The 10,751-nt window shown below is 49.9% G+C and overlaps 1 protein-coding gene across 1 annotated transcript in view; it reads left to right on the forward strand.

Annotated features, from left to right (window-relative positions):
• Nucleotides 1-4,735, forward strand: part of SEMA7A (semaphorin 7A (JohnMiltonHagen blood group)) — a 47,045-nt gene extending 42,310 nt beyond the window's left edge. Inside the window, exons 13-14 of the mRNA XM_032799856.2 lie at nucleotides 313-386; nucleotides 1,936-4,735. Coding sequence (XP_032655747.1) covers nucleotides 313-386; nucleotides 1,936-2,300 — 439 coding nt within the window. The 3' untranslated portion in view covers nucleotides 2,301-4,735. The remainder of the gene's footprint in view (nucleotides 1-312; nucleotides 387-1,935) is intronic.
• Nucleotides 4,736-10,751: the final 6,016 nt, after the last annotated feature.

A 10,751-nucleotide genomic window follows, 5' to 3' on the forward strand; every position in this document is an offset into this window, starting at 1 on the left:
CATTGATAAAGCATTTTGAGATCTACTGATAAAATGCACTAGATAAGAGCCAGGGATTAGTGTTGTTTTTGTAATGTAGACAGGCCCTAAAAGACTGGTGCAGAGTGAATGTGTGTGGAGGAGATTACTGGGCATGGTACAAAGTCTCTCTCTCTCTCCCTTCACTCAGTCACTTGGTGGGCCAGGAAGGAATAGGAACAACTCTGATCCCCAGGAGAGAAATCTTCAAAGGCCAGGAGAGAAATCCAATATAAACAACTTGATGACCCTTATTTCTCTGTTAATGGTTGTTCCCACTTCCCTTCTATTCAGGACAATGCTACAGAATGTGACCCTGGAGTCCTCACTGGAAATATGTCCCCGTTCGGTCTTCAAACAGCAGGAAGGTACTTTTAACGATCAGTGCTGCTCTTTGATTTCTAGAGCCACTTGCTCTTGGGAAAAGTCGGGCAGTTGGGGCACGGGTAGGGTAGGTAATTAATGTCTTAGGAAAAGGTTTCTAATGCACCCATCTACCTCCCTCGGGAGGATTGTACCTTGTAGGATCTGCCTTCACTGCAGAGTTGACTCAGGCTCTTTCCTGGGTGTTGCCCCAACCCCCTCACCCATCCACATGCAAAACCCTCTTTCTGGGTTCAGTGGTGCTTTGCACCCAGGCTAGCTGGCTTGGCAGGGGGTGCAGGCTAGTGCTTGGGTGCTGCTTTCGCTGGTGCTGGTAACCTGCCCGCTTTGCAACGAGGATGCACCTGCGAGTTGGTAGTTCTTCACTGCCTTCCCCATATCCACCTTGTGCCCAGCAAGACAGACTCCCACAACTCACTGGGAAGAATCAAAGAGAGTTTGCTCACTGCAATGCTAGGAATCCTGGAATGGACCCCAGAAGTCCTAGCAACCCATGGGGGAGCACAGCACCAGTGAGGATGCATTAACATGGGCAAAGCTTTGCAGTGGCTGCTCACATCTGGTGTTAGGTTAACCCAGGAGTACTGATTCCTGCCCCCCGCGCCCCCCCTCTCCCCCCCGCTAACATTGGAGTGAAGACAGACCCTTAGTGGCAAGAGTAAGCGCTGTTATGCGTAAACTGCTCTTCCCTCTGTGGGAAGGGGGCTGAAGCTACTAAGCAGCTAGTACCTGTAGTCAGGTGAGGAGGACTGAATCTCTCACTCCTGTTATGTGCAGGGTTGTGTTAATACCTCTTTGTAGTTAAATAAGTGATGGATTCAAAGCCCCTAGCATTTCATGGCACGAAGCACAGGGCCAGGTGAGGCCACTCAACTTCCTCAGGACTAGAGCTCAGCTCCTCCTATTCTGAAAGCACGGGCCCTTGCCACTTGAACTAGAAAATCGCTATTAGCAGTATATGACACACAGGTCTGATCCACTCCTGCCCAGGAAAGTGGGGCACAGCCAAACTAACCACTATAAAATACCTGAAGTCAAAGGAAGCTGGAGTCAGACCACCCTATGTACAGCCCCCACCATCCATGGTAACCCTTCATCCTGCTGTTCTCAGCAGTGGTTCCTCACAGCTGCTGTAAACCCAGATTCCACATTCCCTTCCTGCATGCATATCTCCTGCTCCACTGATAGCGATGGGAACTCTGCAGGCACCCAACTGGCCCTGACTTATTTCAGGGGGCTGCTGGGGTCAGACGGGGGGGGGGTCTTTCTCCTCTAAAATCTTCCTGGGTGTGGTCTGGGTCCTTTTAAAGAGGCAAGAGGGAGCCTCCAAACACTGGCCTTGCAAAGCCCCTTGAAGTCCATGGAAATGTTCCCCTCAGATCAGGCTTGTGTATTCAGGTTGGGTGGACATGCAGAATAGGTGGGTGGGTTGAAACCTTCTTCCCCACCTCCCCTCATGAGTAAGGGGAAAATGTTGGTTTCATGCTGGACCATGTTTTGGGGACAACCATCTCGCTTCCCCTCTCTTGCCAGTGGACAGCCCGGAGAGCTACCGGAACGTCACTGTGGCGCTCTTCTCCCGCTACTTCCTGCACTGCCCCACCGAATCCCACGCCGCCACCTACATGTGGCACCACAATGGTAGCCGCATCCAGAACTGCAGCTCCACCCACAGGCCCTGCATCCACTTCATCAAGAACATGACCCACAACCACTACGGGCGCTACACCTGCATCTCAGAGGAGAACGGCTTCTCCCAAACTCTCGTAAAGGAATGGCTGCTGAAGCAGCCTGCGCCCTCTCAGACTTTGATGCAGAGGAGCCAGGCTGTGTCCGTCTCCCCCTCCTTCTGGTTGGGCTTCCTGCAGATGATGGCTCTTGCCCGGCTGTTCCAGTGAAAGGAGTGAGCCATGACTCACTATTTGGACTACTGTTGATCTTCTTCAGCTTCGTATCAGCACCTGAGCAAGGAAGGGATTGCCCCATCCCAGTGGCTGCTCTCTGGACATTATCTCTGTGCACCTTGGCCCCCTCTCAGCTTCGTAAGTGGCATCCCTTCCACTTGAAGCAGACAGATTCCATCCCCCACATGTCCGTGCCCATCGATTCCATCATGGCAGCTTCATGCCAGGTGGTGTTTTAGGGACACTGAATGTAGGGGATGAAACCAGCCCAGATCCTTCTCCTGATTCCATGCAGCACAGGAGCTGAGGCCACCAAAAAGAGATGGGGCAGGATGGGACTGAAGCTAATGCCACCAAAGAGTAACATGGGGCTGATTTGGAATGGGAGTGGGGTAGGGTTGGAGTTGGGGCAGGGCTGGGAGCAGAGCGGGGTTGAGCACCCACCAGCGCCAGAAGACATCAGCGCCTATGGACAGCAGTAGCCTGTGAGGCAGGGAGAGTGCAGCAAAGCAGGGACAAGATTCAGTCGGGCTGCGCCGGAGGGATGAGTCAGGAGAGGTGCACACATACAGAGGATGAGCTTTGTTTGTTCATGCAGTTGTCGTGGGTCCCTGTAGACTCTGGGCATGTGGTGAGGATCAAGGCTGGGGGGATTCCGGAACCGCACATCTTGATGGCTTGTTGGTCTTGTCTAATATTCTTGTTCCATTTTTGGAAACGGTTATCTAGTCCACTCCCAACCTGCCCAGGCAAGTCTCCCGGCTTGTCTCCAGCAGATTCCTCTCCTCTCTAAGGGTATAGCTACACACTGCCATCAGACACCTGCCGCTGGCCCGTGCCAGCTGACTCCCGCTTGCGGGGTTTGGGCTACGAGGCTGTTTAATTGTGGTGTAGACCTTGAGATCTTTGATTGTCCCCCTTCACAGGATCCTGGAGCCCAGGCTCCATCCAGAGCCCAAATATCTACACCACAGTTAATCTAAAGCACTGTGCAACTCCAGGGTGCCGGAGTATTGTTCACCAAAAAAGATGTTTCTCTGACCCCTCCCAGGGGTATGGGAGAAATGCATTTCCGTCACGTACGTGTGTGTGCATGTAAATATCTGAGTGTGAAAGCAGATCACTTGTGTGTGTAAATCCAGTAGCTGAGCACCTCTATGTGAGTCAGTGTGTTAGTTGATCATCTGGGTGTATAAGTGGCTGGTCACCTGGATGTTACAATCATTTGTGCTTGATCTCAGTGTGAACAGGTGTGCTCGTGCTAGACTTGAGTCCTATTAAGTTCTGGATCTGCACTTTGCTCAAGGTCAGGGAGCAAATAGCTCTGGCATCTTGTGCCCTGCAAGTGAGAGGAGCTAGCCACAAAGCTGAAAGCTGTGTCTGAACAGCCCCAGAGTAGAAAATAGCCTCCGAAGTGGGGGTGGTTTTGCATCCATCTCTATTCAGAGGTTTGCTTACAAAAATTTTTTTATACCTTATATTGACTTCTACTTGCTTAACCTTTTGTACTGAGTTTATACACTAGAAAAAGAGATCAGGAATCAGCACTCGTGACCCTGCCTGTAGACAGATTAGACAGCAATACCTACATGTAGCACTCATGAGCCTGAGCTGGCTTTAAGCAGGGCTGTGTGCAAAGGAGAAAGATGTGCAAGAGGTACTTGGATACCATGGGGATGAGTGTGGTGATGGATGAATGAGGAGACTTTCCTGGAAATAATCCAGTTCTGGTGTCAAATTTTGGCCTTGTTGACGTGCACACATGTCTCTCTCTAAAGTTGCTGGGAGCTGCTGATGTGTATCTGAGGACAAAATGTAGACCTTGATACCCAAGTCTGTCTCATCAAAATTATTCAAAAGAGTCTTGCCTTCTCAGTGATGCTAGAAGGAAAACAAGGGCTGGATCCTCAGCTGGTGTAACTCCACTGACTTGTGATTTACCCCAGCAGAGGATCTGCTCTGTGGCTTTCTCTCTTCATGATGTGTGCTTGATGGATGGGCGGAGACCAGTCTCCTAATGAAGGGAGAAGACTGGAGGTCCCCCCGCCCCCACAGTTGATTGTCTGATCATTTCAGCTCCACTAGTGAGATAAGGATAAACTGTGAAATAAGGAGAATTCTCCTTAGGTTGTGGGCGTCACATGCTTGGTCATTTTGCTGGGTGTTGGCCACTGAGCCATGGAGCATATTTTGCTGAACTACATTTTCTGATATTCGTAAACCCTTTCTTGCGTCGTGTACACTGGTTCTGTTACATCCTTTCTCAAAGCACTTTAGTATCATAATAATGTGACTATTAAAAGGCCTATTTATTATGTTTCTAAGTTAATTTTGCATCATGTTGTAGAGAGTGATTTTTTTTTAACCTCCTCCCCCCCCACCCCCCAAAAAAAGCATCTCAATAAAACTGTGACTTTTCATTAACTAAAGCATGAGTGTGGTCATGATTACAGCCCCATCTCTTAGCTGGAGGGGTCCTACCATGTGTAAAGAGAGCTGCTGGGTGGGAAACTGAGGCCCCGATTCATCAAAGCAGTCAGCAAATCATCCAAGCATGTGGCTGTGTGTATTGAGGTGTCCTTGGGTTGTAATTCCACATGTGGGAAGTCTTAACCATCATTGGACCTAGCAGAAACAGCCAGGGAGGGGCATTGGCGAATGGGGTGGAGATGATAGGTATTCTGGGTAAGTTCTACTCAGCAATACGACATTTCTTCCTGGCTGTTGGTTAGCGTGGCTCAGATAGCTTTGCTGAGAAGCGAGAAAGCCAAGGAATCGAAACACCAGCGCCCTGCCTGAGTCAGAGCACAGCCACGAAGTCACAGGAACGCTAAGGAAGTCACTCTGTCACACTACGTTGCAAGGGGAGCCGCCAGGAACAAAGCGGGGCTGGGAGCTGGGGGAGATATTAATCTCTCTGCAGGTCCGCTACTGGAATTCAGGGGCAGTGGTGGAAAAGGGGAAGCGTTCGTTCAAAAGTGAATTCCGAGCTGGGACAAGGTGCCAGTCCCACAGAGTGAAGTGTGCTGCTTATCCACAGAGCATGTTTTCCCCACCAGCTCGCTCCACCTGCGCCTTTGGAGCGACTGGAAGCTTCTCTGATCTCACCCCATTACTGGGACTGCCAACAAGGGGCAAGTTAGGACACCGTTAATTCAGGTTGCAAGATGGAGACCTGTCCACTAGGGGCAGTGCTGAGAACAGCCCTTTCTCATGTGTGCCACCAAATAGCCGCCAGCAAGGAATAGTCTTTGGACCGCTGACCTGGATCTGAAGAGGTGATGCACAGGTGAAAAGCTCTATACCCCGGAGCCTATCCTGAGCCAGCCAGAACCTCACTGCTTAATTCGTTGCTCGTTTAGACCCCAAGCCAGCAAGGCTCCTAGACAGAACTTTACACACACAGGCAATCCTAAATCACTGCCTGTGCTGAAAGATACACACATGGTACTGTTGTGCTGGAGATGGAGCAGAGGGCTCAGTGCTCTGAAGGAATGAGCCCCTCTGCAGCAGCTGGAGCATACCATGCCACCTATTCATACACTGCTGCCACATCTAATTATAGCTGCCCACTCCCTGCCCTACCTTACACGTCCACCAGAAACATGATTATAAATGTGTTCAACAGAGCCTGTGTGGGGGACCTGTCCACACTAGGATAAAAGTCACAGTTGAAAACCTGTTAGCTAACCTGTTTTAACTCCTGCATGTAGACAGGCTGAGTTGTACGTGAACATGTGGTAACTGGTGGAGGCGAATGCTAGGTTATCCATGCTCCTAGGAAGTGCTGAAGTGGATCAGAAGACAAAAATTTAGCCTTGTAAATAATGAAGAGGCCAGGTCACTGCTACAGAGCGAGCTGGATGCAGGCAAACCATGTGTGTTTTTAATGCAGCTCAATGTAAACGGATGCATCTAGGAACACAGAATGTCAGCCGTACCTCCAGGACGTGGGGGGAGAGGCTCTATCCTGAGAAGCAGGGACTCGGAAAAAGGTTTGGGAGCCGTGGTGGATAATCAACAACGAACGTGATCCTTGGATACCTGAAGAGTTGGAGCAGAGAGATTAGTTTCATCTCTGTAGTTGGCACTCGTGCGACCGCTCCTGGAATCCTGTGTCCAGGTCTGGTGCCCACTATTTGGGAAGGATGTTAATAAATTGGAGAGGGGTCGGAGAAGAGCCATGACACTGGTTAAAGGATTAGGAAACCTGCCTTATAGCGATAGACTCAGGAAGCTTGGTCTATTTAACTTAACAAAGAGAAGGTTAAGGGGTGACTTGATACAGTCTATAAGTATCTATTTGAGGAACAAATATTTTATAATTGGCTCTTCCATCTAGCAGATAAGGTGACCATATTTCCCTGTGCAGAGTATAGGACACCTGCTAAAATGATGTGTATTCAAGCAGGTTCAATGGTAATCAATCCGAACTATGCAGTACAAATGTTCAAACGAACATTAAGTTGGCTGAGCCCTTGTTAAAAATAAATGTGTAGTTGGATTCTTTTTATTTGCTTTCTTATTCTCAATGCTTCAGGATTCACAGGAGGGAGAGGTTACATACACTGCCCTACTCCACCCCCTCCACAGAGGGAGAAGTGACACACACACGCAGTCTTGTACACCTCTCTCAGATGGGGTGGGGGATAACTGACCGTCCTAACCCTCCCTGCCTGGCACTCTCCGTCCTCCATGTCTGGCTGGGCCCCTCGGCTGGTCCCACCACTCCTGGTGTCACGTTTTTGCAGGGTTCATACCAAAATGTGGCCAGCAGCAGCCTTTTGGCACTGTGGGGGAGGGGAGGGATGGGAGCTATTTCCAGCTGGGTAGGGGAGGAGAGGGATGACCTGGCCTGTGTTATACCAATAAAAACTAGCAGGATCTTAAAGGGGACAAGACATTTGTCACATTTATTGTAAATACCATAATAAAATAAAAGATAACCGCAAACAATGTTGTTTGGTTACTTATTTCTATGATTATATCCATTCACACAATCATTCATACAAGTTCTGTGTAGATATTATAGTTACCAGCCTAAAGTTGCTTGTGACAGAATACTGGCCAGGTACTCTGTACACAAGAGTGGAGCCGAGTCCGGGTCAGGTGCACCTGATGCTCCTGGAGGCTGGCAGCAGAACCATAGACTCAAAGTCCTCAGTCTTCAGAGTCCAGCTTTATAGGGATTTTTCCCTATGTTAGTTCATGGGAGTTGCTTCATTCTGCTGTTGTTAAATTAATCAGCAGGTGGCTGGCTCCATGTTGGCAGCAGAATGTTACCCAAAGTCTCTTATCTCACCCTTCTTTTTTACAGGCTTTTAGTTTGGATTCAAAGTCTATAGGTCTTGCTGTGTCACGCTGCCTTTGGGTTTGGATTGATCACCCGTCAATTGCAGGCGTGACTTTCAGCCTTGAACCTGGCTTTGATCTTCCTTCTGTTGTTCTTTTGTCCTTTTCTTTTTAGGGTGGATGCTTTTTACTTTGTTTCACTGTTGTCTAGGTCTTCAGCCGTTGGTAGTTGAACTTCACCTCATCAGGACAGGCTGGGGCTGGAGGTTGATTTTATCATCCATACATGCCTCATTCACACATCTAAACTAACTAATAAGATTACAGCAGGGTTTGCAAAAATGAAGGTTGGAGGAAGCTTTTACAAAATGGAGTGAGTTTTAAAATGGGGTTTGAATTACAATATGGCAAACAGTGAACAGAAGTTACAATGCAGGCAAGTGTAGTGAATGGTGAACAGAAGTTACATTAATAAAGTGAACAATTAAAAATAATTTCATTTATCAGTTTTACACCTGTGGGTTTGCAGAGCTCAACTCTCTTTTCCACCCCTCCCCACATGACTGAAAGCAGCTTGTCCCTTCCTGCCCGCATAGTGTCGAAAGGCAGCTAACACCTCTAGGCTGCTGCTGGCCACTGACATAACCCAGCTGCCTCCTGTTCTCTGCCTGGGGCCTGCTATGGAGCCTGTGGGGGTTGGGGGACAAACAGGCTGGAAATCACTTCCCCCTCACCACTTCAGAGCTTAGCTGAGGGGTGGAGACGCTTCCCCATGCCAGTGCTGTGCAGGACTTTGGCACGTGCAGGGCTCGGCTCCTCCTATCCAGCACCCCAGGCCAGAGGACCTTGGGGTTTCCTGAGGCACTGGCCCAGTCAGAGGCAGTGGGGGAAGGAAGAAGCCTGCAGGCCAGGCTGTTCAGTGAGCTGAGTGCTTCCAGTGGGGTCTGGTTCTCTGCACGGCGCTGGGAGTGGGACATGCCCACCGGGGGGGATACGGATGAGATAGGGAGATATGCAGGGGGTGAAGGGGCAAAGCAGGGAAAGGACAGTGAGGGGGGAGCACATAAAGGGCTGATGGGTGGCCAGCAGAGGTGACACATAACCAGCTGCCACCTGGCATCTGCCTGCACTCACCAGCCACCGCATCTCACAGTGCACACAACCAGTACCAGCTGGAAAGGGGATGGAGGCAGAGCCCCGCTGGCTGAGATCTGGCATGCAGCAGGGGCTGTGCTGGCAGACCAGCAGGGGAAGTGGTCAGCCCCACATGCTGCAGCTTCACCCTGCCACTAGCCTTGCACACCCACCCCCATTGTCCGCCACTGGATCCCCCACTCACCACTGGTGGGCGGGTGACTGGTGAGCAGGGATCTGGCCAGCAGCAGGACCTGCCAGTACTGATGTGGGGGAGAGGAGATAGAAAATAGGGGACAATTTGCTCATTTTTAAGAAAAAGTTGGGACAGCTGCAGGAGGATTTAAATATGGGACTGTATCTTTAAAAATGGGACATCTGGTCACCCTGTCTAGCAGAGAAAGGTCTAACATGAGCTAATGGCTGGAAGTTGAAGCTAGACAAATTCAGGCTAGCAATAAGGTGTACATTTTTAACAGTGAGTCAATAACCATTGGAACAGCTTACTGAAAGTCATGGTGGATTCTCCAGCACTGCAATTATTTTAAATCAAGATTGGATGTTTTCCTAAAAGATACACTCTGGGCAGGTATTATTGTAGGGAACTTCTCTGGCCTGTGTTGTGCAGGAGGTCAGACTAGATCAGGGATTCTCAGACTGGGGGTTGGGCCCCCTCAGGGGGCTGTGAGGTTATTACATGGGGAGCTGTGAGCTGTCAGCCTCCACCCCAAACCCCGCTTTGCCTCCAGCATTTATAATGGTGTTAAATATATAAAAAAGTGGTTTTAATTTATAAGGGGGGGGGGGGGTTGCACTCAGAGGCTTGCTGTGTGAAAGGGGTCACCAGTACAAAAGTTTGAGAACCACTGGACTGGATTATCACAATGGTGTTTTGCCTTAGAATCTATGAAACCTATTGAAGCTCTAGGAGTTCAGAGTGGGGGTGTGGGCCTTGCATGGGGTGGTGGTATCAACGGCCAGGGAGGCTAAGTCCCCCCTAACTGAGGTCAGGGTCCTGCCCAATGCTCCACCCCAAGCCCTGCCCTCACTCCCCTCTTCCTGAAGCAGCGGGGGCTGGTGGCCTGGAGCTTGGGGCTGAGGTTGGCGGTCAGAGGCTTGGCAGGGCCAGGGGTAGCTAGTGCCAGTGCTTGGGCTACGTGGCTGGGGCGGGCCAGCCGGAGCTCTCTGGTGTGAGGACAGGCCTTGGATGGAACGGGTGGAGCGTGGGGCTAACTCCTTGAAGGCAGGGTTCACTGGCCACCCATGGGGCCTTGCATGGATTCGATTGCAGGCTGGGGCTTCTGTGTGTTGGGTGTAGCAGTAACCACTCTGATATGCCATGTGTATTCATTTTAGAAAGAACTGTATTTTTAAGCAAAACGAACTCCTGTACCCCGGCTGACCTGCAGTAATGAGACAATGTCTATGTAAATGAAACAAAAACTTGTGCTAATGAGAAATGGGAAAAAGAAGTTGTTAGTCAAATGGAAATTAAAACGCAGGGTGAGGGGGCGCGATGGGGGTGGAATGTGAGTTAAGCTTCCGCATGTGTCAGGGTACGTCTACACTGCACGATTATTTCGAATTAGCTTAAACCGATATTACAACAGATCTAATAAAATCGGTTTAGCGCGTCCACAGTGGATCACGAAATCGATTGTTTGCGTCCATGGTCCAAAGCTACCATCGATTCAGGAGCGGGTGCACTGTGGGTAGCTGTTCCTCAGCTATCCATAGTCCCACTTCTGGGTTGAGAGCCAGTGCCTGATGGGGCAGAAAACATTGCCCCGGGTGGTGCTGGGTACGCTCACCCTCCCTTTGGAAGGCAGCAGACAACCCTGGTGCCTTTTTCCTGGAGTGCATTGAGCAAACGCCATAGCACAGCAATCATGGACCCTGAGATCACAAACGGGTATCTCTGACTCGTTGTCAACACCTCGCGTACTCTCTGGCAGCAGATTCAGTACACAGAGGGTGACATTTACAGTATCAAGGAATTATTTATTTTACTTCTCTTTC

Source organism: Chelonoidis abingdonii, chromosome 9 (genome assembly GCF_003597395.2).
Source record: "Chelonoidis abingdonii isolate Lonesome George chromosome 9, CheloAbing_2.0, whole genome shotgun sequence".
Classification (NCBI taxonomy): Eukaryota; Metazoa; Chordata; order Testudines; family Testudinidae; genus Chelonoidis; species Chelonoidis abingdonii.